This window comes from Echeneis naucrates, chromosome 21, assembly GCF_900963305.1.
Source record: "Echeneis naucrates chromosome 21, fEcheNa1.1, whole genome shotgun sequence".
In the NCBI taxonomy this organism is placed as follows: Eukaryota; Metazoa; Chordata; class Actinopteri; order Carangiformes; family Echeneidae; genus Echeneis; species Echeneis naucrates.
The window spans coordinates 13,761,491-13,789,313 of record NC_042531.1 but is presented as its reverse complement, the minus strand read 5'-3'; the positions used below and the strand labels follow the sequence as shown (position 1 = coordinate 13,789,313).

Below are 27,823 nucleotides of genomic sequence, written 5' to 3'. Positions count from 1 at the left end.
GAAATATAATTTCTTGAATATAATCAGTTAATGTTTTTTAACAAAACATTACTGGGCAAAAAATGATTTATTATTATTATTATTTTTTTTAGAAGGGAACAAGTAGGAAAAATAGCAAAATGACAGTACATGACATCTTGATGACAGACACCAAAACCATCAGAGGTAAGTTAATAAGTGTATTATTGGCATGGTTATGTTTGCCAATGCCAAAGTGTTTAAGACGTCTTTAAGACGCAGTCTTAAATAAGCCTGTCAACATTATTATTATTATTATTATTATTAATAATAATACAAATAAAATAATAATATAGCTGTAGTTGCCGTTTTCAAATGTTGACCTTTAAGTTGCCCTGAACTAACAGTAGTAGCCACACACAGTTATGTCCTCCCTCGCTGGGGGGCGCTAACATACGCGTACTGTGATCACGGGAACGTTTAAATGTCACGTGATCAATCACCCGCCAAATTTGTGCAGCGTTTGTTGCTATGGTCAGTGGACGCGGCTGTTTCGAACGGTGTTAAACTATCTGACGTAACTAGGGATGTCGGAAACGCAATGCTTCGAATTTCAAAATAATATATCAAATATATCGCAAGCGTGGTTTGTGTGCGTTAGAGGGATCTTAATTTGAAAATTAAGCCGGAAGCGTCTTCCTAAATGCGTGTCTACGTGACTCCTTTATGTAATCTATCCGGAACGGTTCAGTAGATTTTGGAGGCACAGCCGAGCAGTTTAGAGGCAGCCAGTCAGAGCTACCTGACATCATGGACGAGGTCAGGCAGAGCTACTTGGAGGAGAGGAAGCAGGTTTGTGTTTAACACCAAGTTAAAGCCGAACGAGCTGAGTTTGTCTGATATCTTTACGGTGACATTTACATGGCTGACACTGTTAGAACCAAAGGAAAGAAGATGAATGTTATGGCTAAAGTAGTACTAACCTAGCTGACCTTTGTGTCGTATCACCACCTATTAAAAAAACAACAACAACAAAACTGCGTATCAAACGTTAGTAAAACAACTCTCGTAAATTAATGCATGCATCTAATCGACATATATTGCGAATACATCTTGATATATATTTTTTTTTTAACCAAGTTTCCACCTTCAGAAGACATGACCCGAGGAGCCAGTGACAGTAGGTTGGCCACTCGTGATCCTCCAGAAAGTCATTACAGCATCGCATTATCCATAAGCTCTTACCTTTTTCCACATCAAATTGATTATTATTAATAGGGAAAATTCTTAACATGCCAAATATTGCTTCATGTCCTCCTCTTTACCAGTAGGAGAGCTCATTTTGGGCCACAGACGCAAACAGTCCAGCAAGGAGTGGAAATGCAATAGCAAAGCTTTAAATGAGCTTTTCACAGCAGTTACCAACCATCCTGAACAGTAAGTGCCTTGAGATTACTTTTACAAGTAAAAGTTTATGTGTTTGTGAATAGTAATCTGTCTCTGCAAGGTCTTCCAGTGGCTATAACCTGCATGGAAGTAATGAGGACCTGAGTGGAAATATTACTGCTGCACCATTTCAACACTCCCAGGTGCTGTTAACAGAAACAGGTGAGAATGTGTGACAGAGTAAAATACTATTCACAGTGCTTTCTATGGTAAAATGGTAATGATAACTGATCACCATTATGGTAAACTGAGAGTAGCAGCTGTAGAAATTAACTACTGAGGGAAACATTTCAGACTAATCATTTTCCTTTCACACAAAAACTTCCATATTGGACAAATGTTCTCTACTGACTGTTATAAATGCAGCAAGTTTTAGTCCTTGACCTCTACTATTCATCTTTTTGACCAGATGTGACCTTGCCCTCTGGTCTGGATGGTAGCCCTGCTTCCCAAGAACATGAGATAAACATGATGCTACTGAGAGCCCATCACTTCCCAGACTCAGGCCATTCTTCATCATTAGAACTAGTAAAGGTTTACCAGGAGATGATGACCATCTTTGAACAGCTAAAGGTGAGTCACTAAGTCACTAAAATGAACAAAATGTCTCTCACATGAAACATGTGATGGCTAGTATCTTAGTTTGAGTCCAAGGGAAAATTGTACAAAACATAAAGCAGGATAACTGTGTGCGTGCGCACACACACACACTTGCACGTTTGTGCAGACAGAGCGACAAAGCCAGCAGCAATGGGTGAGGGAGCTGAATGAGCGAGAACAAATGCTGAAACAACAGGAGGAAGCTTTTCGGAAGCTGGCTGGAATGGAGGATCTGCTCCACAGTCGTATACTTGCTGTAGAGGAGGTGAGACACACACATACACTCTCTCCATAACACTCTCCAATTCATACAGTCAGTCACCTATGTTATGTATGAACAGGGTTCTAAACTAAATTTGTATTATTATCTGGATTACAGATATAGACTTACATGTGTCCTAAATAAACTAACCTATTCTGTAGACTGGTTTAAATTTGGTACCAACGTGTTTCTAGACATGCTGGCAACAGACAGGGCTAGAGGCAAGATGTTTTCATGTTGTCTGTCTGTCTGTCTGTCCCACTCTCAAGAATGTCATATCTCAGTAATGCCTTGAGGAGCTTTATTCATACTTGGCACTAAGATTAATTTGGACTCAAGGATGATCCAATATGATTTTGGTCGCAGGAAAAATTTTTTCACTCTTGTGAATGTAATTTATGAAGACCATCAAGGATATTCGTCTCATTTGTCACAAACATTTACCTGACCTGAAATGAACTGAACTGATCCGATGATGGCGGAAGAAGGTCACAATCTCATGTTTGTGTAAAGGCCATATATCAGGAGCACCCAAAGGTAATTTCATCATATGTGCATGTATTTATTTGGAATCAACGATGAACTGAGTAGAATTTGGTTGTGAAAGCTCAAAGTCACTGAAAACTTACAAAATATTTTTTTAGTAATAACTAAGAAATTCCTTCTCTAATTATAACAATTTCTCTCAAATGTGTTATACTTACTTGGTTACATCCAAGTGAACAAAAGTCAAGTTTGCTGTGACATCATAACATTTTGCCAAAACACATTTAGAGGTGAGCAAACACACGGTGGTATTTAGTTATGAAATTCAAGAATTCAGCCTCTGCGACCCGGAACTGGATAAGCGGTTGAAGATGAATAAATGAGTAATTCAGCCTGATGTGTTACCAGAAACACCGACAGGAGCTCAGACAGCTGGAGCATGGTCTTCGAGAGAAGAGCAAAGAGAGCAAGAGGCTCAAATCTAGCTTTGACACCATCAAGGAGCTTAATGAAAACTTGAGGAAACAGGTTAGCAGTGTTCATGTACCAACCATTATTGTGTATCTTCATTTACTTAGTCTTGATATATGCTTAATTTGGCTAAGACCCTCGACTACACAGTGTATTTTTTTTTTAGGTAAATTAAATTCAATAAAGTGTTTTCTTAGGTATCAATCACAGTGTCTCAACTTGATAATTCAATCTTAATCTGTAAACTAATAAAAGGTCTGAAAATTTAATATGAATGTTTTTCATAACCAGTTATGAAAGTAATATCCAAGCCACCAACTATACAGCATATCTTATGTATTGTACAAAAACTAGCAAATTGTTCTTTTTGTAAAAGAAACTGGTCGAAAACACAAAGTTTATAGCAAGTAACTATCTGCAGCCACACGAGGGCACTATAACATAACTCACACTTGCATCTTGAAATATAGTAATAATATTAATCATCTCTAATGTTTATTTTTATTTATTTTATTTATATATATATTTATTTATTTATGGAGCACTTTTGCAAACCTATGTTTCATAGTGCTTCACATATAAGAAGAGAATATTAATGTGGAATCACTGTCGCAATCTATAGTTGTTTTCCTAGTTTCTGCATTTTTGTTTCTGTTGAGCAAAAGAGAAATCAATTTGTCTTGCATAACAGTTTGCGTTTTAATCCACAGCTGAATGCGACCAGTGAACAAAATAAGAAATTGGAGAGCCAGTCCAAGAGGGTACAGGCTCGGCTTGAGAATTTGCAGGTAACAATGCATTAATCAATTCACAGATTGTTATTCTTTCATGTTACATAATTAATCATGGAACTGTGACTCATACAAAAATACAAAAAGGGAATCCATCAGACTAACAGTTTTTAAGTTCCATGGTGGTCTGAAATTTATTTGAAGTCTCATATATAATTTATGACCAACAATATCTTGTAGATTGGAAAGTCCTGAACTTTATTTGTCTGATATTTGGGTTAAAGTTAAAAGCAGATGTTTCATCATATGTGTATTCATTGTCCTATTAATCACATTTTCAGAGGAAATATGAGCACAGCATAGCATCAAGAGGCTCTCAGAAAGAGAGTGTGAAGTCTACAGACTTTATCAAACTACCCAAAAAAGGGCAAACAGCTGCTTCTGGCAAATCCAGTAATAAGGTACTTCAACAACTACAGTTGTGTCTTTCTGTGTGTTTGTGTGTTAATTGCTGTGCGCAATTAAAGGCACTACCTATCAGGAGGATTTGCTCTAATTGTGGTTGCATTACTACATTTAATAATATTAATTGAAAAAACCCTGTGCACGGTATTTAGCATAGTTAGACAGACACTAAGACGCTCATTTACACATATCCAGGCTTAAACAACACAACTCTTACTCTCCACAAACAAATCTTCACACCCTGATTGCTGGCATCGTATGTCAAAGACTGTGATGTTATTATGTTGTCATCACTGTTGTCGTCGTTGATGAAGATGAGTGTACTTAGCTGGATGTAGTTCCAGTTTCCATTTAAAGGATGCTAATTTTCTTTCTCTATTCAGGGAACATTGGGACACACTTTCCAAAACAGACTTTTCACACTTTAACACCAGTCCCCACACTTCACAAATCAGACTTCTCCAAATATGACTTCATTCCCAAGTCTGAACTGCAAATAGATATAATAAAAAATTTTCTTTACTTCTTTGAATCATATTTTTTTCTGCAAATCAAGATGTGCACCTGATTATGGTCTAGACAAAGTAATACAAATATAATCAAAATTTTGTGATAAAGGAAGTTGCACATGACAGATTCAGTAATTTTTCATTTAACCCCTCATTTTACTTTTTCTACCTCTAGGACAGCTCCAGTCCCACGCAACCTAAACTCCTGGCACTTTTACTGGACTGGGTACTTGATGAACAGATGTTCTCATCAGTCACAGGAAAAGAAAGGAAAAGTGAAGGACAGGGTCTCCCACTGACAGATGTGCTCAGTGAGAGATGCTTCAAGGTAGTGTGTTCACTGCAGAAGTTTATTTATTTATTTTTTTTCACAGTTTACTATCAGAACCCCTGCAGCCCCGACCCCGGATAAGTGGATGAGGATGGATGGAGATAGACTATCTGAACTGCATTTGTGTTACTGCAATCGACATCATATTTTTTTCTTTGCTTCCCTAGGTGCTGCCGTTATTAGCAGATCAACTTTATCACACTCCTTTGTCAGAACCAGACCTCCTTGTAAACCTTCTTCGCCTCATCCACTGGGTTTTGAGGTGTCTGGACAATAATGCACAGGTAGCTATATGATTATTTTTGTTAGCAAACTGGATTGCAATTGAATCTTACAATACCTTTTACCCAAACAATATCTGGATTTAAGGACCCAGGCTAATGGTTGAAATGGTGACAGTTCATAGCACAATGGCTATGATGTTCAGGAAATGTGTCTGTCAGCCTGACACCCATTTATATTCTTGTGAGTGTGTGCTATAGTTATCTGGGTGTCAGATGGTGTCACGTGACCCCCGGTTCTATCCGAGATCACCAGAATCAAAGATCACAGCACTTCAGTGATTTCTTCCTGAGACCTTTAAGTCAGCAGCCAATACAAACCACCCATATCAAGCAAAAAAATGTACAATTTTATTTTTGTTATTTGCCTGTTACCTCAAAACTGGTCTTCCTTCACATCTGCCAGAAGGAGCATCAGCCAATTCCTTGAGATAAAGTTTTTAGATAAAAACACTTTTTTAGCAGCATTCACCTTTTGTAAGAACTGACCTGGACTGTCAATGTAACAACACAGAGGTGTAAGATTACAACAGAAACTATAGTTTTTCTTAGTTATTGGTATTATTCTACATAAAACTGCTGGGCCACTTTCATAAATTCACCTGGGAGAAACCAAATGCAACACACAACATTTCCTCATGATACACAAGAAATAACTGTAAATACAGTTTGCATCTACTCTAAGCAGGGGGTATCCACTTTATTGTTGTTTACAGGGCTGTCAAGTTCCATCTTGTGTTCAGTTGAGAAGTGTGGTTTTCTGAAATCTCTTTCTAGTGTCCGTGTTGAACAGAATCTGCATTAGAACAGGTGCTCCTTGTTTAAGGGCTAGGATGCATGTCCTGCTCAGTTATACCGAACGGCCAGTTCCCTCAAGTGCTGCCAGTGCATTAGCCATTGCTGTTTGATGAGATGACGAGTGCCAAGAAATTTGTTTCTGTCATGCCATTACCTCCTCTTAGATTTAGTAATGTACAACAGTCCTCATCTTAATGAGAACCCCTACTTTCCTGCCTCAAGCTTCCACTCTCCAGCCCTCCTCTCCAGCCCTGTTGCAGAGAGCTTCGTCCCTCCATGTTTATTTCAAGCTGAATTGTATAGGCTCAGTGACATGCTTGATGTTCAACTAGAATCGCATGCTCCTTTATTGTCTCAATATGTGTCCACTTTTAAGACAAAAATCAGTTATTTGTGAACCAGATTACATAAGTAGTAAAAGGAAGATGGTACTTAAAGTCTGAGGAGAGGGATTAGTACACAGAGAAAGGGATGTAGTGAATTTAAAAACCAAAAGCTCTTCATTGATGTGGAAATGCGGAAATCCTGGATATTAGCTGCAGGTTGCTAAATTGATTTATTGGCTCCATGAGTTATCCACAAAGGAAGCCTACTGGCTCCCTGTTGGGCTGACGTTGTATTTGTATCATCTGCAACAGTGTTGTTGGTATTGTTTTCACCTGGTGTGTGGTTTGTGTATGTCATGGTGGCAAATTGTGGTCCTGGACCACAGAGGCAGTTTTAAGTACTCTGAAAGTGTTTAAATCTGTGTACAGATTTTGTCACTGCATCTCAACCATGCAAGACAGTCACAAAACTTTACAGCTGTGCAGCAGAGATCAAAATGAAGACCGTGGTGTAGTCTGACCCAGGAGTACAGATTTTTTGCAATAACATTGAAATGACTACTGAGTAATGATAGTTTGATAGGAGCCACATCTGGTTTGATGGTCTCTAGTTTATGCTGAATTTTAATAATTGTCATGTTTAGCCATTCCTTTTTTTGACAAATTTGTAACATGCAGAGTTGTGTGTTTTTGTACAATAACCAATGTGGATTTGTGTTGTTTTTTTGCACAGCATGTCGCACTATCAGCCACCCTGCGGCGTATTGGAGAGGAAGTGTCAAAGCCCGCAGTGCACTCAATAGTGAGCCACTCTGAGGATTCTGACCTTCCCAAGTCCTGCAGTGTGGCAGCTGGAAACTTCAGGAACTGGCCCCTGTACCAGAGTCCATGTCCTCACACACGTATTCTCTCCAACCTCATCATCCTGCGCACTGTCACAAAAGGTATTATCACTGAAGACACTGTCTCCTTGATATTATATTAAGAAAATGAAAATAAGCATTACATTTTGGACTTTATGCAGGATTACTGGCCCTGAGCCTCATCATGCTTTTGAGTGCAAATGATTGGTTGAGGAAAAAAATCTTTGCAGTTATTTTATGACTGAGCAAGACGGGTATGAAATCTCTGCTGCAGTGCAAACAACCGGTCATTTGTCAGGTTGACCGTTGTAGTTGTCATGAAAATATCCCAACACAATGAGTATATACCACACTGAAGACAGTTTAGCACACACCGAACAATTGCTTTACCCAGTATTAAGTTGAAAACTGTAAACTAAGTTAGTAAATATTGTAGGCATCATTCGTTTGATACCAGGTTGTTTTTAATGTTTTCATCACAGTGACCAGTCCTCTAACACAACTTCTAATTGGATCAAAAGCAACTACTGAAATTGATTTTGTTTTCTCCACATGCAGTATCCTCCTCCTGAGTGGATCATTAGCATGGCCTTAGTCTTGCTCTGGTACAAATATTTAGTGAGTGTTTAGAGTGTATTTTTTGCTCTCTGGCCTCCTACACTACAAATCTTAAAGGACACTCTGTGAATGCAACCTTCATATCCTGGCATATTTTCTGAAACCCCTCACTAAACTGACCTTCCCATCTGCCCATAATGCTTCACAGCTCCCTCACAATGTCTCTCAATAGACTATTTTCTGTCAGTCAATTTACCAGCTTTGCTCGCTGCCCTTGTCTGGATTGATCTAAAACCAGATTGAGTATAACGGCAAATGTTTCTTCCTCCTTGTATTTGCTAGAATTTTATAGATAATAGGTACCAGTCTTTGATGGCTCCAACTCAACTGTCCAAAAAAGAAAAGAAAGCTTTTATCCTATGTCAAGATGTATAAATCCCAAACCTTTGGACATTTGAAAAGTATTAACTTAGAGCTTCAGAACTTGTCATTATTGTAGCTGATCTCAGATCATATGTTTGAATTTGACAAGCATGATGGGTTTTTAACTTGAAAAAGGTACTTATAAGAATGGAAAGCATTATTACAAAAGTATAGTGGCTGGGTTTGTGAAATATTGGAAACAGCTTGGATAAAGGGAATAGCACTGGACAGGATAGGTGAAACAGTACTTTCCCATTGCTTAACACAATGACTCTTCAGAGTAAAACTCCAAGAAGAATACAGTACATATGATGATCACATTTGTTTTAAGAATTATGTATAACAGAAAGCTACATTATTTAGCCAAGCACTTTGATCCATTGATAAGTTTATATTGAGGGACTAAAAAGCCAATCCTACATATAAATGACTTAATAAGAGAATCAAGTTTATCTGAATGTAAATATACCCCTGTCTGTAGCTGATGTGCTGGCTCAGGCTCTGGACAGCCTCAGAACAGAGTTGATGACTGAGGAGAGCCGAGGATGCTTCATCCACTACGGAGGAGTGAGCTTGCTACTGATGGTATTACGGACCAGCCGCGGAGGTCTCCAGGCAACTATTGACATCCTAATGCAGCTAACTGAACAGTCACGTAAGTAGACATGAGTTAAGTGTAAAACCCAATACCTTTACATTATTATGAGCCTGCTCCAAGAAAGAACAGTCCTAAAATATAGGCTCCATATAATTTACATTTTAATCCAGTATTCAACTTCAGTTTGAGAGTAGAAAAATAGTGATACCTCTTGCATTTTAGAAACCATAGTTATTAAATATCCAACACATTAAATAATACAAGACAGAAAGTCTGCAGTAGTCCACTTAGCGATTTTATGAGATTTATGAGTCTGTGTAGAAAACAAACATTGTTTTATTGACAAATTATATATATTTTTTGTTTATTTATTGAATATAATCAAAGACCAGACTGATGTTTCCTTTGTCAGTTAGTCTTTTAATAGCACCTAACTTGTGAGTTCAGGTTTCAGTTTTAGGATGGTAGAGTGAGCTGGGTCTGAAAAATCATTTGTGGTGCACGAAGCCTCTAAAGCTGCTGTGATCACTTATCTAATCCTGATTTATAGACCGTCTTTACTGTCAATATTTACTTTTATTCATACCTGCCCCTCTTGCAGCATCGCTCCATATCATCACCAAAACCAGGTGTTAAAGGTAACGGTTTGTCTTAGCTCACATCAATCATACATACTGGTGAGGAAACAGATCCGGAAGTTGGAGAGATAAACTGTTGGACGTCCACCACTTCCTGGCTCTTTTATAGAAAGTCTAAAGAGGTGATGGAGGTGGACATGGAGGAGACAACAGCTGTGGTGTGTTTTCATGGAGGGGCGAGTTCGGCGGGGTTATGAGCCATATCATTTAAGACTGCTGTATGCTAATGCACAACAGAGCCTTATGCCAGAGGCGACTGGGGCCAAAGCTTTGCATGTGTGCATAGTTTTGTGTTTCTTGGGGACTGTAGGTCTACCAAGACTTGCTAATTATTAAGTTTTACAAGCAGTAATGTGAGTAGACAGGAGCAGGGTGAGGAAGAGGGGGAGAGAGGCTTACACCTGAAGATTGCCAATAAAACAAATGAAAACAAAAAAGGTTTAGTTGTACACACACAAGCAGGATGTCCATGGTCATACTTTGACAACTTGACTGCTTATAAAACACACTCACAAAGTTGCACAACATGTGCTGTTAATATCACGCTCATGGATCACAAAAATGAAACTGGTCACCTCGTCGCACACACTCAGTAACAGTCCCAGTCCCAGTGTTAGACCAGCTTTTAGTGATATGAATACAACTACCAGACTGGTTTGTACAGTGGAGTCAACCTGCATTGACTTACAATCTGTAAGTTGCAATTGGACATTATTTTGATAGACTGGACTGGGACTGGTCAATTTGTCACTACATTTTTACCGAGAAAAATTATCATTAGCCACTGTGGTTTGTTTTTAGTTGGTACCAAACAAGCTCGTTCCCTTACATTTGGGGAATGTGATTTGTGAGTTGTAGCATTTCTGTAGTGCCACAATAATTCATCCACGTTGTGTGAAAGACTACCTCTTTCAGTAAAATGGAGCTTCTGTGATTTGGATAGTGTGCATGGCAGTATTTGAATTAATTCTTATGAATGCTTCAGCCCCTTGGTTGCCCTTATGTTTTTGTTACTAGTGTTTCTTACCACTGCTTACACTGTCAGACTCCAGAGGAATGTATATGTTTCTAGGTTGTCTGTGTGTGGATGCATAACATTAAAAAGACAAAGATCCATCAGAACACAGGGCATTTGTTATATTCTTGGACTTAAAATAAAGATGCTGTTGATGTCTCTAAAATGGATGACAAAATGGATAATGAAATATTGCAAAGTAGTACCAGAATTTTCACCAAATATATAATATATTAATAATCTGGTCCCAGATCTCTAAAACATGGGGATTTACAGTTTTTTTTTTTTTTTTTTTTTTGTTAGTTTTTTTTCCCTCTGAAAGTTGATTTAATGTATTTAAGTGTGTTTAACAAAAATAAAGTAATTGATCTGCTTCCATTTATTTTTCATGGCCTTTAATTCCATCATTGGACAGAGTAGAGAAGCAAGAAATGTGGGGACAGAAAGCGGGATTGACATGCGGAAAAGAGTTTGGCTGGTTAGTCATCAGAACAGGACATATGCACTTATATGGTTTTAGTTGTTTGTAAAGGTTGCTCAAGATTGTGTCAGTAACATGAATGATTAATGATTGCGGGTTGGTGGTGATATTCCTGATTCCTGAAAATAGATGGACCAAACTTGCTTACCTTTCTGCTCTATCCTTCTCATTTCATCTGATTCTGTCTTATTCTGTCTTATCTGCCTTTCTTATCTGAACCTGATCCTCTATCTTCTCCAATGATTTGATGCCAGCAGAATTGCTTTACCAGCCAAGAAAAGTCCCTCTGTTCCTCAGATTGTATTCTCTCACCCAGATGCACAGTTTAGGACAGTGGGGAGTTACTTTTTTGACAGAGCAGGAATGTGATTTAAGTAGAAACAAATGTTTGTTTATTCGGAACTGACAAATTTTAGGACTTCAGAAGGTTGACATTTGCTTTTATTAATTAAAAAAATGTGCCCCTTCCATCTGTGTGGATTGAAGCTCTTGCCCTCTCTCCGTTTCATCTCATCGTATGTGAGAGCTTTGGTTTGAAGAGAAGGTCAGAGTTAACACTGACGATATGAAAGCTCCTCCAAACACAATCATCACAGAATCCTTCTGAGCAGCATCTGTGTCCCTGTCTCAAAGTGTTTTTATGGTTTGTTTGTGCATACATGTAGTTTGAATTTTTATGCAAATCTAAAGAGTATGGCAAAGTGAAGCTGATAGTTTCCATCTCTTCAGAAGTTTTAACATTGACCAAAAATGTGTTGTTCATCAAGTAAATAGTTTTGATAAAATCCAGCTTTATTCACCGTGCTTTTGTGTTTGTGTGCTTGCAGGCTACTTAAATCCCTTCCTGGAGGCATGTAGCTGTGAGGACTTTTTCCGAACAGCGTCCCAGCTCCTTAAACACTCTCGTCTGGAGCTTCCATTAATAGAGAAGCTCTCTATACTTCTGCAGAAGCTTTCCAGCATCAGGTAGGCTCCTGGAATCACAGATTGTATCACACACCGAGCAAGCCTAGTAGGGTGAGATTAAGACAATATGTCTGTTAATATGTCCGATCATGGGAAAAAAAATCTGCATAAGGAACCATATGTTTATGCATCTGCATTTTCTCATTTGTGGCTGTGCAGTTTGCTGATTATATGACAAATTCTAAAGGTAAGTATACATTTGACCTCAGAATAGACTTCTGCGGAGAAAAAACATATAATAGATGATCCGTGATTCGGGATATAGTTTCCTTACTACTTAAGGACTTTGCTTTGGTTCAGTGGTTCCAAACTTTTTATCTCTTGCGACACTTTAAAATATGTAATGTCTGTTTATGTGCCAGTACTAGTTGCTGCACATGTGCATGAACTGTGGCAATCTCATGGGTTGAGAAGGTGAAGTTATTCTGTGAAAAAAAACAAGAACTTAGTCAGCTGAGACTCATGGGAATGTCAGGAGTTTTGCAGGTATTTGGTCTTAGACGAAACCTTTGACCTGATGAAAAGATAGAAGTTCAATATTGTAGCAACCCATCCCAAAACGTATACGCAACTAATAATAAGCCATAAAGCTCACCATCTCGTGGGACAAAAGGCAAAAAGTCACATTTCTGCAGGTGTCTTCAGACTGAAGGTTGTAATTTTTTTATTTCCTGTTGTCCAGGAAGAACCGTCGTCTGTTCGAGCTGTCCTCTCTACACCATCAAATACAAGAGCTTTATCACAAAACCAACCACACACACGCTTTCCTCTGCCTTAACTTCAGGTCCATTCTCCTCAACCTAAAATAAAACAAAAACTCTTACATGTGGTTCTCTCCCTCATGCTGGATCCAAGGTCTCTTCACAGCTAAGAGAAAAATTACTTGCCTTGTGTTTCAGTATTAGAACATGTTACTCTGCCTTTCTTTTGTGCTCAAACTGCAATTACCACATTTCCACCAGCACATTACCTCAGTATGCTATTCTGCCCTACTTCAAATAACATAGACTCCCATTATTTATTTATATAGTGATGTGTTTTTGAACATTCTTGTCTGTCAGAAGTACTTGAGTATGTTTTACACTTCGTGACCCCTCTGTTTTTATGTCCTTCAATGTTAATCTGCTGTTTTGTCTTTTTCTGTGATGGAAAAGTTTTTTGTTTTTTTTTTAAAGGGAGTGGCACGCTTGCCAGTGGCCTTTAATGGGTGTCTCATGTGCACAGGGGAAGAGAGGGTGTGACTGTGAAGCTTTTTAATGGCAATAAACAAAAAGAACTGAAGAACAGTGAGATTGGACTGAGCATGAAATCCATATGTTTTTTATGAAAGTGTCCTATTTGTTTGCTGCAGAGCATGAGTGGGGTGATGGGAGTAATGGCCTCCGAATGGGACGCACTGGTTGTGCTGGTTACAACTGATATTTAAAACGTACTTGTTCAAAGCCACATGGAAGCGCTTGACTTGTTGGATTTAAAAAGAGTGCACCCAATTTAGGTGCATTTAAGTTCCTAAATTAACTGCTTGCTAGTTGGTTTCCAAAATGTATGCTCATGTCAGGGTTACAGCATAAGATAAAACATTTACTTCATAATGGTGTCTGCCAGATGTGTTTTACAATAAAGAACACAGTGTGTTTTCACACTGTCTATGCAAAGCCCTTAAAAGTTTGTCTGCATATGATTTTAACATTCTCATTTTGAAGCTGACTAGTCATTAAAAAGTATAAGTAGGTAAGAAGGAACAGAAAATATGACAATATGAAATAGTACTATTAATTCATACATAAATCTAAGTGAACAGCAGAAACTTGATTCAGAGGAAAATGTGAGCTGTAAGTTGTAAATAATGTAAAAGACGCTATAACTTTAAACATTATGTTAAATAATTTCACTCAAAGTTGGATTAAAGCTGTTACCAAGACCTGCTGCTTCAGACAAACAGACAAAGCTCTCTTTTAATGCCAGATTTTAGTTTGTAAGAGTTTACTCAGGTTCAATGTGTCATGTTTTGTAAAACTGGTCTGGTTCATTATAAGTGTTTTAAAGGTATGTCACTGTATTCATTGTAATAATAATTGTTCCTTTATTGATGCTTAATGTGGCCAGTTTTGACCATTAATAAAATTGAAATGCACTTCTAAGCACATTGGATGATTAAAAAAAGTTAAAGGTTAAAAATATTATTTTCTCACAAAGCAGCAGTGTCTCAGTCTATTTAACCTGGAGCTTTCCTCCCGGAGATATTTGATATGAAATGTTCTTCCAAAATAAATGCAAACTGTTTCAGATATTTGATTTGAGGGTAATTCCCTGAGTGATTGAAGACACTTGGAAACAGTTTGCCTCTGCGCCAGGCGCTAGTTAATATAATACATTGGATCATTTGGTGAAAAATGCAACATGTGGCGGTATTGCTGTAAAAATGAAACTATGATGGAAAATATCAAATATGGACCCATTTACTGCATTATGCATCCATGAAAAAGGTTTGGTCCCTATGGTGTCTTTATTTTCTTTTAACCCTTATTTTACACTTGTTTGCATACAGCGCACATTCTGCTCTGATAAAGGCTGAGGATGTGAGATCTAGCCTATAGTTTAGCCCATTTAATGATATGGAATGGCTTACCCCAAATGACTTTGGTTTCTAACCACCTATCTTATTACACGGCAGGCTCCAGAACACTGCAAGAACAATGTTAAAAGTCCTGGAAAAAGTCCTGACACTGGAAAACAATTGATTTTTAGTGCCCTTTAAAAAAAAAAAAAAAAAAAAAAATCATTACACAGTTGTAAATAAATGGGTTCATTTATTCTCCACAGGAGATGAAGCCACATTACCAGGGCATAGATAGGCGGAAAGCCGCCTCAATTCGGCCAGGCACACTTTGTGACTTTATTTATTTATTTATTTTTTTTAAACTATTAAAAACCCACACGCAAGCATGATAGAAATTTTGATGGCAGAAGTATGGAGCCAGAGACTATTTACATTTCATTCTTGTTGTGGCTGTTGTGAATTTTGTTGCATCTGGATGGTATCAAATGGAAACAACTGGCTTTACAACATTGGAACGCAGTGCTACACAAATGCATCGCTCTGCCATAACCATGCCTCAACAATCCAACCAAGTCCTGAACCCTGACCTCCAAGGAGGGTCATCAGATGATGAAAAAATACTGGCCTCTTGCAGTAACTGTTTGCAGTAGCAGGACAAAACTTTACATTCAAATTCTCAGAAATACAAAATACTTTTCATGTCACCATAAGACAGATGTTGTGTGGTTAATAGTGAGTGAGATGAACGAATGAATATAAATGAAACTCTGAAGGTAATCATATTTTAAACCATTTGTTCATCATCAATCTTCTTGCTCAGAGCATGACAGTTCTCTAGACAGAATGGAAATGGGCTGAGAGCACCTGTGGGGGTAAAATGTGAATTCTGCTTCCACTGAATCATCTCTAGTACTTCATAGGCTTAACAAAAGAACATAATCATGTCAATTTATCAATCCATCCATCAACACATGGTAGTTCAGATCTCAGGCAGTGTTCACACTCAGCTGTGTAGTTAAAATGAACTCTCAAGGCACATCCTTTTTTAACAGACCTGGCATATAAAATTTTCCTAATCTCTATTTGTTCACAATTTCCCTTTTAAATCAGTATGTTCTTCTGTTAACTGTTTCTTGCCTGGCACCGATTAAAGATGACCTTAAAGTGACACGCCACCTTTTCACCCTCTGTAGGCTTGAAAGATGGCAGTAAAGGGCTTATAGTTTCCCTCATTATGGAAACAGCTGCAGTCTCTCTTGGCTGTGCCTCAGTTCAACACTCACGATTAGAAACACCTCTAAGCACATTGAAGTCCAAAGAATATTGGGGCTAATGACATTTTATTTGAGTAATTTACATTCACAATCAGCATGGTTTATTATGATTTTGTCTGCCTAGACATGAATATGGAAATAGCCATTGTATGTCTACGTGGCATTGAGTGTGTAAAACGTTTTTTTCACTGATATAAAACTAAGACAAATGTGTTTAGGTTTTGTGACTTCAAGAGCACAATAACAGAAAAAAACTGTTTATGAGAAAAAATAAAAGATTAAAACACATGCATGACGAATCGAAAGGGGAGGTCCATTTTTGATGGATTTCTTATTTATTTTATTTTCTTTTTTTCATTTTTACTTTTTTAAAATGCCTATTTATTGTATCAGACATAAATTCAAAGTGAGTGAAGGAAACTTCTACATTTTATGGCTGAAAGGAGCAGGTTTTTGACACAGCCATAGATTTGGGTGGAGGATCACTGGAATGTGAGCTTATTACCTATGTGCCTGCTTCAGGAGCTGTGGAGCTGATTTATTTTGCTTTCATGACTTCAGTTAAGTCTTGTTGGCACTGCAGTCTGCATGGTGGTGTCTGGTCCATGTTCTCTAACACATTTGACCTCGACAATCTGCTCTGCACAGTATCACCCACACAGCTTTATCGTTGTTCTTGATTTATGTTTGGGTTTTTTCACTGGACCAAAATTTCTGAAAATTACTCTAAAGAGTCGCCTTCCTCTGGTCTGGCTGGTAAACCTCATTAAAATGTAATTTGGTAGGTGGGAGCAGGCAGGCAAGAGGAAACATTAGCGGTTCCACTTGAGCACAACCATAAAGTCAAGTCAATCAGCAGTTTGACATGGCAGACCACCAAATATATATCGTTTCCACCAGTCCCAATATGCATAAATATGCTTGATTGAGTAATGCAATAAGCACATGGAGCTTGTGGTCATATACCTGGCTGTAGAAGAGGAAGTGTTTGAGGGAGCTGTGAGTGGAAGCAGCTGTGAGGGCCAGGCTGGTGCTATAGTGATATTTGCTTTTTTTTTTTATTTATTTCTGTCATTGGGTTTTTTTCTTTCTGAAATCAGTTGCAAATAGCAATTGCAATTCTGTGTGTTGCTCATCCATCACTGCATATCTCCAATTTTCTACTTTCAGAACAAAAATTACTGCCCAGAAATGCTGAACAGTTAAATCCAAAACAACAGGAGACAGAAAATGATAAAATCAGTAAAGTTATTTAGTATAATTATTCCAGATATTGGAGCAGTTAGGACACAAATAACAGGTTCCCAGTTGATTTCAGTAGAAGTGGCTGTGAAACGTCAATGCAGCATTGAGTCTTGGAGGGAAAAAAATCAATTACAAACAGACAGTTCATCAGACATAAGTTTTGATCCAAACAAGTGTCTGGAAATACACTTGACTAAAGAGCTGCATACTTCTTGTCCTTCTGTTTGATGTGTTTGCGTGTGACTGACATGAGTGAGTGTGGGCATGACTGTTTTGTTGGGGGTAAAGGTGTAGCTGACTGGCAGAGTTTTAATTACTCTTATGGTTGGCACTCCTTGCCCTGAAGAGGCTCAGTATGGCTGCGCCCTCTTCATTTAAAAGACAAGCTCTTAAGACAGAATAACACACCCTGAAGTCACATATACACACACACATATCCCTTCATACATGTGTGCACTCATTTTGTGTGTGTGCTGTCAGACTGCGAGCCTCGTTGTGTTAGCGAGATTATTTTAGGGCCATTCTGAGAGTTTGAGTGATGATAGGAAGACGCAAATGCTGCCCTCATGCCCCACAGCCACATCCCTGCCATTTCCTTTTCCAGACGGAGCCTCTGTGAACTAGACTTAAGATCTCCAGCCAGCACATACACACCTAATTGTTTAGCTAAGGCCTTGGGAATCTTGGCACTAACACAGACCCACACACAGTGAAAGCCTGACACAAAGACTTGTTTGCAGAGGTGACAACTGCAGTTGCTGATGCCATGTTAAAGAACAAAAAGATGAATGTGTGCAGAAAGTTCACAAAAGTCTTCTGCTCATTTGGTAACAGTATGCTCTGGTAAAAACACCATATGTAGAAATCTGCTATAAAAAATAATCCTTCGCAGTACAAAGAAAAGGGATGTAATGGTGAAAGTGTTTGGGCCATGTGTGTCTTACAGTAGCAAGCCAGAGGATTAATAAACTTGTCCTACAGTCTTTTTCCAGTAAAATCATCTCTCATTTGATGAGCCATCTAGTTAATGTCATATTTAATGACCTGTAATTAACTGCTGGAGTTTTGAATGAGATGTATGATTAGCAATTTTCCACTTGGTATCTCTAAGCCCTAACTGACCCTGTCAGTGTCTGCTATATTGGTTGACTAATGACGGTCTAGGATGAACCACTACAGGGGATCATTAGCTGTGTGCCAAGTGTAGCTGACTGATGACATTATACATATACACGTTTGATCAGGACTAGAGGCGATTGGTGGTTTTGTAGAAAGCAATTAAAAACACTCACAATGAGTTCTTGTATCACTATTGTATAATATACAAGTGTTAACTATCGAATGGACTGGTTCTACATTCTGTTCAGATATTCATGGTGCAGTATTTTCTCTGTGGTGCTTCCACAAAGTAGAGTAGAAATGCATGGAAAATTATTCAATAGATTAGGAATGACTTGAGTACAGACATTGATTCTATTCTCAGGATGACCTGTAATTGCTATGGTGATCCTGTTTTTTTTTTTTTTTTTTTTTGTATTTAGTTTTTTTCAATTCAGATGAGTTTGTCCAATAGTTTGGTTTTCAGCATGATCAGTATCTGCAAAACAAATGACATTTACTTTGCATTGACCTGCGTGTTGTGTTCAGTCAACCCACCACTGAACCTAAACAGCCTCATAGAGCTGTAAAGATAGTTTAGTCTGTTATCTTATTCCAGACCATCAACAAAAAGGACAAAATACTTCCTTTGCAGCACGCCAATAAAAGTGCACTTATGCCTTATGTGTGTTGTGACAGGTCTTAAAATAATACAGCTGCTAATCTGTTTGTTCCATACCGAGGAGTCCTGCGGATCAAATCCTCAGTCTAAAAAAAAACACAAAGACATTTTTGCATGACATCTTTATTAATGTATACATTATGTACAATAATAAGTTATATATACAGTTATACTTTGGGTCCAAGATCAGTTTGAGTATGTTTCTACATGTTCTATTATACTGTGTGTGCTACTGAGGTAAGTAATCCGAGTTTGCTTCTGCATCACCCTATCAGCATAAAGTACTGCCAGACAAGATTTTTGTCTGTCTATATGAAAACAGGGCTTGGATCCATTTCATTTCAACTCAATCAGCAATTCTGTTATTTACAAAAGTTGAACAGCATAAAACAGAATTCAAAAAAGAAACAGCCAATCAGCTAAACCTGTTTTGTATCGAATCTTTTATTTACATGTAGCTTTTTATTTGCTTTTCCCAGAGATCTTAAAGGAAAAAAATATGAATACTGGCTTGATGAACATGCACATTAATTTAAAGTGTTGGGGTCCCGCCCCAGAGTTTTTGTAAAATATGACCAAAGCAGTTGAAAAAGAAGTTGGTAGTAGGTTTGATTCTGTGCAGATCAGTGATGGGACCTTATGCTGACAATATCAGGCATTAGATAAAGATCAGTCCTACTCCCAGGAAATGAGATCAAAGCAAGTTGAATTTTACAGCTTACTGCCGAGGTTTGAAGCTTAATCACTTGAGGAAACAGGATGTTAACCTGCAGCATCTGATCTTTTAACACCATCAATATTCATGAAACTAAAATGAACATCAATGTGATGCTCCTTGCAGTGTCTCTGAACATACAGCACTTAAATGGAGTAAGATGCTTTTCAAGAACTGGACAGTGGACACAACTGCATACTGTTCTCATTTGCTATTTTGTGCCCAAAGGGTAGAGGGGATCTTAAATCCTGTCTGAGCATGACTGAGGCAACCACAAAAGCTGAGAAAGATCAGTTGTTAGAAGACAACTGTTATTGTACTGGAAAAAAAACTCAGGGGCAGTTAGTTGTGCCTCTGCTGTGGCATCTCTTTTTTTAATGCAGGGTTTTTACAGCTTTTCCACTGGGCTTTCAGTGGTTAAGTGGCCTTAAATGCTTAATTGGGTGCTGGAAATCACAGGCACTTTGCACCCATTCTGTAAACCACAACTCTTGAGCCTATTAGGGGCCCGCAGAGCCACACGCCAAATAATTAGGACTGGCGGCAGGACTAGCCCTCAGTACTGGGGTAAAAGGGGAATGGAGGAGGGGGGCAGGTGTTATTAATGAGGGGTCACAGACTGGGTCACTGCTGAGGAAGTCGTCGTTGCAAGAGAGCATGCTGGTCTGTGTGTATAAAAGTCTTAGACCCGTAGCTTTCCACGCTGTGCTGAGGCAGAGCACAAATGTCACATTCATGAGTTGTATGAACGTTTTCAGGCATTTAGTTGAGTGGACCAGCAGAATGTCTCCAAATAATTTATTAAAAATGATCTGCTCTTCACTGCAGTTGTGTTTCTGCTGGTGACATCATGATTTCTAAATGTCGTCCCTGAATGCCCAGAGTTCACAAGGACTGTTTACCAGATGAGAGCTGAGCTCAATGAGCTTTAGCATTTCCAGCTTTCCAGCTGGGCATAGTGATTGCATCCCAAGTAGGAATCTCATTATCTGCTGTCTCTCCTATATGATGACAGCAGAGCCGAAGGCATAGTCATGAATGTTGACTGATGCTGCGGTCAAACCAGTTTCCTTCTTTATGGGACACATTGAGCCATGTTAGCAGCTGGATGAAGCAGAAGGTTCAGTAAGAGGACAGCTGGGAAGCATCGGCCTTCCACCCACTTACCACACAGTTATATCCTAGGGTCCCTACAGGAAAGGCACTTTTAAACTGCTAAATTGAGTTGCTATGTCCCTGCATCGCGCTCAGCGCATTTCCTGAAAATTTGAGAAAAGCAAAAATCTAGTAAAATAGAAAATAATTCATAGAAATTTGGTCTTGCAAAAGAGAAAGTACCTGAATGACAAAACTAGAGAATAATCTGAATCTGTGGAATATTTAATTTTACTTTTTCTACGACTCTGTAGAAAAGACTTAAAGTCGTACAAAGTTTCGTATCAAAAGCTTCTTGGCAGAGAAAACCCATAATGGGAGAAAAGGCCTGCAGAGGTCCACTGACATTCTTCATGTGATGGGGGGTGTATAATGTGTATTTCGTGTATGTGCTTCCATCCTTGTCAGAGGAGTCTGCCCCAGTGTACATTTCTACTGTTAGGCCTCCAGTTCTCTGAAGTCTCTGCTGCACCACATCTTCAGACACTGGCACAGCGCTGAGAGGGGGATGGGTATGGCGATGGGCAGACCAGCTGGCTATGAAAACTGCTTATACCTTGCCGTCCAGCCACTGCCCCCACCTCACTGCTGCCGAGCACGTCCGAGCACAATGACTCCACGGCGTCCAACCTCTCAATCTGTACCAGGCGTGTCAGAAGATCGGGGATGCTGTAGCCTGCCGTACTCACTCTCTCAAACAATTGCAGGCCGTCGCTCATGCCGCCAATCTCATCACGCTTCAGGCCAAAACTCTCGGCCAGATGCCTCCATGTCTTCACAACAGCTGCCTCACTGCTGTAGGAGGAGCTCAGCATGCGGCTAGCCTTCTCCAGACAGTCGAAAGGAAGCTCTGTGGGGCTCAGACCTGTAGAGGAAAAGGAGTTTTAGAACTGACTGAAAATGCATCAGAATTTGAATGAATTTCATTTTTAGTCACACTATAGGTGTTGCTCTAGGCATGGGCATGGCAGTGCCAGTACCACAGTTATTGTCCAAAAAGAAGCATTTCAAGCATTCTGGGGGTGCTATCTTACTAAACAAACGTTAACGCCTAGACTAACTATTTTCAGTCATCGATTTAGTCTGAATCTTGTTCACTTAAGGAAATTACTTCCTGATGAAGTTTTCCTGATGCTAACAGTCAATATAATTTCTCATTTTATAGAAGGAGTTCTTCAGAAAAGAGAGTAAAAGGCTCCATAGCACTGGCAGAAATCAATTCCTAATTAAAGGGCTCAGTAAGACGAATATTTACTTGACAGACTTACCCTCCGTCACATTGCAGGCTCTGGCATATAGATCCAGGATCTTTCTCCTTCGACTTTGTAGCATCTGTGTGGTTAAAAAAATATATATCAGCACTTGTGGTGATCCAGATGACATTGAACTGAAAGTCTGCTCACAATAATTTTTTTTTTTTTTTTTTTAACAGCAGTAACATCTTAAAAAGCTCCTTCCCTACCCCTGGAGTTTTAGTGTTGTTATTGATGGCGTTCACACTGCTGATGTGGTTAGTGCTAGCGATGTGGTTGACGTTGCCAATGTGGTTGGGACTCGGGAAGTTGTTGGCTTGGCCAGCTGTGACAGTGGGGGTCCCATTGCAGGCGTGGTCGTTCTCCAGCAGCCCCAGAGAGAGCAAGCAGAGGTCGGGCTTGTTGCCCAAGTTGACGAGGCATGGATTGGGGTTGGGGTTATTGGTGTCAGTTGATCCCTGTTTGTCAGATGCTGCTTCCTCATCACTATCAATACTGCGGCTCAACAGCTGCTCATTCTCTGACGACGCATCATTTTCGCTGCACACACAAAACAGACAGATGTTCGAACGGGCACATATTCATTGTGTTACATAAAACACTGAGACAAAGTTTGGGACTGTGCTATATAGCGAATAGTTATAAGCGCGGCATGTATGTTAGATGTTATGTAATTTTTGTCACAATATTTGTCAGTAGTCTGCTACGATTCAGGCTCCACTTTCACACTGCAGCCCATTTTAGCCTCGTTTCAAGAATATTAATGTTTGCATGTTTCATGCAAGATCAACATTTAGTACTTATGTATGCTATACAATGTCAGTGCAAGACTTTGGAGACTTGAGGGTTAGATTTTCTGCCAAGAGATAAATTAGCGAAATGCAAGGAAATAAGTCTTATCCCAATGGAAATTTCTGACATGAGTATGTCTGGATGAACAAAGATTGTAGCAGAACCAAAACCTCAAATTTTACATAACTTGCAGAGTAACTTGCACTTGGTAGACAGCCTAGTGGCCTATTAGCTTAATAAACTCACAACTGATCTTCTTAAATGTCATTCACCTCAGTCTGCTGCTTTATGTTTATCTAGTTTTGCTGTTAAACTACATAATTAAAAGTAAAAAGCAGTTGACTCAAACAGAATGACAAATGTGAGGGAAGAACTGTGACCTGAGTAGCCATGTTTGTTGTAGTTTTTGTTGCCATAGCTGCTGATGTTTATAAGAAGGTCCTGTGATTGACTAAATAGCCCTGTGTTTTATAACATGATACCATGTAATATCATTTTGTTACCCTTCTTCTCTCTCTCTCCCTCCCTCCCTCCCTGTCTCTCACCCTGTGTGCTTGCTCTGGATTTTCTCACAAAAGCACCTTGTTGACAGAGAAAGCCATTGTTTTGCAGTCCCATGCTCTTTTCCTCAATACACACACACACGCACACAAAATGGCATTGTTTCCCGGACATCTAACACCCACACTGGCAGCTAAAGTAGTGAGTTAGCACATCTTTTGGCATGCTGCTTTACCACACTGTGTATTGCTATTGATGCTGTGTGTGTGTGTGCGCGTGTGTGTGTGTGTGTGTATCTCATCTATTCTGTAGTTTTATATCCCTCACATATATTTGAACAGTTCATCAATCTAAGCATGACTCTTACCACGTACTATACCACGCTGAGCACAAAGGCTCACTGTGAGTGTGTGTGCTATCATGGCTTTCCACATTGCCTATAAAACAGTTTTGTCTGCACATGGGGGGTTAGATGTAGGCAGAAAGACAAAGGCAAGAAAACTGTCCTCCTTTTGTTGTCTGCCAGGACGTGCTTTCACCTGGTGGTGGTGGTTTTACATGAAGCCTGCAATAAATACCCCTATCCACTCTGACAACCACCCCCTCTGTCCGTCTCTCAATGTTTGTTAGGCTTCAGGGCCCATCTATGGTTTACCCCACCCTCTCTCCTCCAAGTAACCCACCTCTCTACCTGTTCCAAAGCCCCATAATGGCTGTGTGCTTCATTAAAAACAAACACACAACTCAACTGAACTTGCCCCTCACACACACACATATATACTTGGAAACAGTAAAAAAAAAATAAAAAGGCCAGCAGCAATGACACTACTACTACTGCAGTGACTTGTTCTGTGGTGGCTTAATTATGGTTAGATGCTGAGAAAATGATAAGAGCTTCTTTCTATTGTGTTGCGTCTCTGTGTCGCCACATACAAATGAAAACACACTCATGCACGTAGATACAGTGGTGTTTTACAAACATGCATGAAGTAACATAAAAGTATGTAATAGTTAACATAAAATGATGCATAAATATACAAAAATGGTTAACATACTGTAAACTTACATTAAGTGCACATCCTTCACAGACAAACATAATTAATTTTGTCATTCATGTTAAAATGCAATTTTACTGAATGGAGGCTAAAGTTGGTGTGAAAATGGGCTGAAGTCCCATAATGCAATATGATTGGGAGTCAACCTAGACAGCAAAATGTGGTAACAACTACATAAGTACTGAAGTGTGTCTGCTCATAGTTTAGAGTAGAAGTGTAAGTCTACAGGTATCTCTCACCTTTTGACCGCCTTCTGAGGAGGAGCCTTTAGTTTGTCAAACTCATCTTTTTCTGAGTAGATCACCACATTGTCTAAGAGAGAAAAAAAAGAAGCCATCCAGTTTGTTTGTTTTTTTTTTTTGCCCCCATCATAAATCCAAATACATCAAACAAAGAGAGAGAAGTTCATCAATGCCAATACTAGATCTCAAATCTTACTGTTTGGGACCATTTCCTGCAAACCAAGGCCTGATTAAGTCAACATTTTTAATGTTTTGCATGAGTTGGACAACAACAAAGAGACGAGGTTACTCCTAAAGGGATTCACACCGAGAGCAGAGGAATTGCAGTTGGAACCCTGTATAAAACGATTACGGTGCCTGTTATGTTAAATTACACTTACATCATGGATACTGATAGGGATAGACAGCGTAATGACTGAATACCTAAGTGGAACAAATGTGTGTGTGTGTGCGTGTGAGAGAGAAACACAGTGTGCATGAATTTAACCATCGATGTCTTTCATCTCGCAGCGTTTATTAAGTCAGTGTCTGCATGAGTGACAGCTTGCTCCGGTAGACCTTCAAGCGATGGGCTTCTCTCCCACATACACACACCACCCATCCAAAGTGGATTCACACACAGTAACGATGCAGATATTTTATTTTTGATTCTTACTTTAATCACTCTTTAGCGTTTTGGGGTTTTTTGTTTGTTTGTTTGTTTTTTTTAGTGCTCACATTACAAACATTAGCAACCTCATTATGCCACATAATGTGTTTGTGGCCACAGACAGACTAAGTGTGAGCGTGTATGTGTGCGATCTCATCCACAGCACATGTAAGTGGTTAGTCAGTCAGTCTGGGAGGGAAACTGTACAGAGCATCATTGTCATGAGAAATGGTGCCTAAAGCTACGTATGGCTGTACCTTTGGCAGCTTCACATTCCACCATGATGTATTCATCATGCTACAGGTCTTACACTCCACACACACAGACCCTAGCATTTCCATAAATTGTCCTAAAAATCATCATATAAATATATATACATACTGGGCAGCAAGGAGGCAGCCCTGTCTTAACATTTAAATACGATTCAGCCAGTTTCAATGAAATAACTTCTTTGATGCATATATGATGCGTAATTCAGATGCAATGTGCCTTACACAGGTTGGTGCAGGGCAGATCTTAACATGAACCGAGAATCCAGAGTCTCATCAGTCATGCATACATACTGTTCCATGGATGGAAACACTTTTTTCCCAAGAAATAGTAACAAAAAGAAACTTGCAACCACAAATTGAAAAATCCGTAAAAGAACCCAGAGCATGACAACAAAGTAGTGGATAATGTTATTGTGGATCCACGCCTGACCACAGATAACTTACAATGTTTGGGCTTAACAAGTAAGCCACTTGTACTTGTACCTGACTCATGGTTAAAAGGGATTTTATTCCAGGATTGAGTAAAATTGCATACAGTGTAGCTCTGGGTAAAATTACAGTCATTGAGACTAAGAAAATAACTAATTATAGTTTGTCTTGTTACTATAATCATCAGGCTTTGTCTGTCTTTGTACTGTTTGGAGTGTGTTTTTAAATAGTTTAGGTGTAAACTGTTTCGAATCCATGTTTTGTAGACTTTCCTAAGGAGCTGTGCTGTGTGTGAATGGAGTTTACAGAAAGAGCGTCATGATCAATGGGTGGTTTATTTTTACATATGTAAGAATGTAAGAGATTGAAAACACAGATGGTCTTTAATTTATTCTCTGTTGTAAATAAATCATTTTGTTTTTTACGATCTGTTTCATCATCATTTGAGGGTTTTTGTTGTTGTTTTTTTTTTTTTACAGTACATTCTCTGTATTATCTTAAAGTAATGTCTCGCAAATCGCACAATTTTAACATGTTGTCCTCTTAGTAAATAAAAGTAAAATTTAATGACTTTTTATTGCTCACTTCAGATCTCAGCTATTAAACTTACTTTTGGAGTTTTGTATGTGTTCTGCACACTTATCATGTTCTCAGAAAATTGGCCCTAACTCTATAGTCCACTTATGAGAAATTGAAATATATTGTTAGATGGAGTACTGCATTATGAACTTTCCATGAGCCCCTTCATATGGCCAAAAACATGGATGCTGTTAGGATCATGTATACGAGGATATGAATAGCAAGGTGTTTCATGTAAACATCACATGCCAGACAGTGGGACTGAATTAGTTTGTTTTGGACAGCAACAAGAAGTGATTAAGAAGCTTACAAACTGTTTGAGTTCATAAATAATTCATGGCGTGCGTTTGTTTTCGTGCGTGCGTGCTTGTGTATGTGTGTCTTGTGTCTCACCAGGGACATCCTTCTTCTCTTCTTGTTTGTTGGTCTGAGCCTCCACTGCTTTTACAACTTGTCCAGAACAACATGCTGCAGACACACACAAACAGAGAATGTCATTGAGCACAAATGTAAACTATTGACCATCTGTGTTAGTTTGTGTGTGTTGATGTGTGTCTGTGTCTCACCCTGGCCACTGGGTTTGGCTTTCAGGATGTAAAACATAATGATGAGGACAATGGCAATGGCCATGATGAAGATGGTTGACATGGCGATAATGAGCGCCGTCGCTAGGTGACCCTGTCCATTGGAACCTGAAACATGGAGCCAATGATTTAGAGAGTGTGTGTGTTTCTGTATGTGAGTGAGAGACAAATTACAAATTGGTGGTAACAGGATATAGATTAAGCTTGTCTGAAAATTTTTGTGTGCGTATATTTGCAGATACCTTTATCTGGATGAGGGAACACAGTCGTGCTGCCTGGGTCAATTTTAGGTTTTCCTTTTGATCCATTCTTTTGTGTGCCTGTGAAACACACATATATAGTACACACCTCAGCACTGGGGCATTAACTGTAGATGTTTCCTTCTGTTTACTTCTGTATACTTATATTTATTACGAGAAAAACATTACCTCCAATAGATTGCTTCTATTGATAATGCTGACCATAGGTAACACTGTCAACCAGCATGGGCCAGTCTGAACTAAAGCTCAACCTTAATTGAGCTTTAGATGTG

General features: G+C 39.0%; 2 protein-coding genes across 3 annotated transcripts in view; one reads left to right on the top strand and one right to left on the bottom strand.

Annotated features, from left to right (window-relative positions):
* Positions 1–747: 747 nt before the first annotated feature.
* On the top strand, positions 748–13,777 carry ccdc138 (coiled-coil domain containing 138). The gene is made up of 15 exons (XM_029530964.1): positions 748–810; positions 1,099–1,138; positions 1,287–1,395; positions 1,466–1,566; positions 1,814–1,977; positions 2,132–2,269; positions 3,161–3,280; positions 3,934–4,011; positions 4,296–4,415; positions 5,104–5,256; positions 5,427–5,543; positions 7,398–7,608; positions 8,990–9,163; positions 12,068–12,206; positions 12,889–13,777. The coding sequence occupies exons 1-15, from the start codon at positions 769–771 to the stop codon at positions 13,013–13,015; spliced, it is 1,833 nt and encodes a 610-aa protein (XP_029386824.1). The 5' UTR covers positions 748–768; the 3' UTR covers positions 13,016–13,777.
* Positions 13,778–19,186: 5,409 nt separating this feature from the next.
* Positions 19,187–27,823, bottom strand: part of edar (ectodysplasin A receptor) — a 31,135-nt gene continuing 22,498 nt past the window's right edge. For both annotated transcript variants that reach the window (XM_029530580.1, XM_029530581.1), the window contains 7 exons: positions 27,534–27,611; positions 27,274–27,399; positions 27,101–27,175; positions 24,776–24,848; positions 22,398–22,728; positions 22,204–22,267; positions 19,187–21,800 (listed from right to left, as the gene is read on the bottom strand). In XM_029530580.1, the coding sequence (XP_029386440.1) occupies positions 21,415–21,800; positions 22,204–22,267; positions 22,398–22,728; positions 24,776–24,848; positions 27,101–27,175; positions 27,274–27,399; positions 27,534–27,611 (1,133 nt within the window). In that variant the 3' untranslated portion in view covers positions 19,187–21,414. The remainder of the gene's footprint in view (positions 21,801–22,203; positions 22,268–22,397; positions 22,729–24,775; positions 24,849–27,100; positions 27,176–27,273; positions 27,400–27,533; positions 27,612–27,823) is intronic.

Excerpts from the sequence above, each read along its gene's own strand:
- ccdc138 (XM_029530964.1), top strand. The coding sequence starts at position 769 with ATGGACGAGGTCAGGCAGAGCTACTTGGAGGAGAGGAAGCAG. Across the intron at positions 1,396-1,465 it reads GTTACCAACCATCCTGAACA|GTCTTCCAGTGGCTATAACC; the intron begins GTAAGTGCCTTG and ends TGTCTCTGCAAG. Across the intron at positions 7,609-8,989 it reads CCTGCGCACTGTCACAAAAG|CTGATGTGCTGGCTCAGGCT; the intron begins GTATTATCACTG and ends CCCTGTCTGTAG.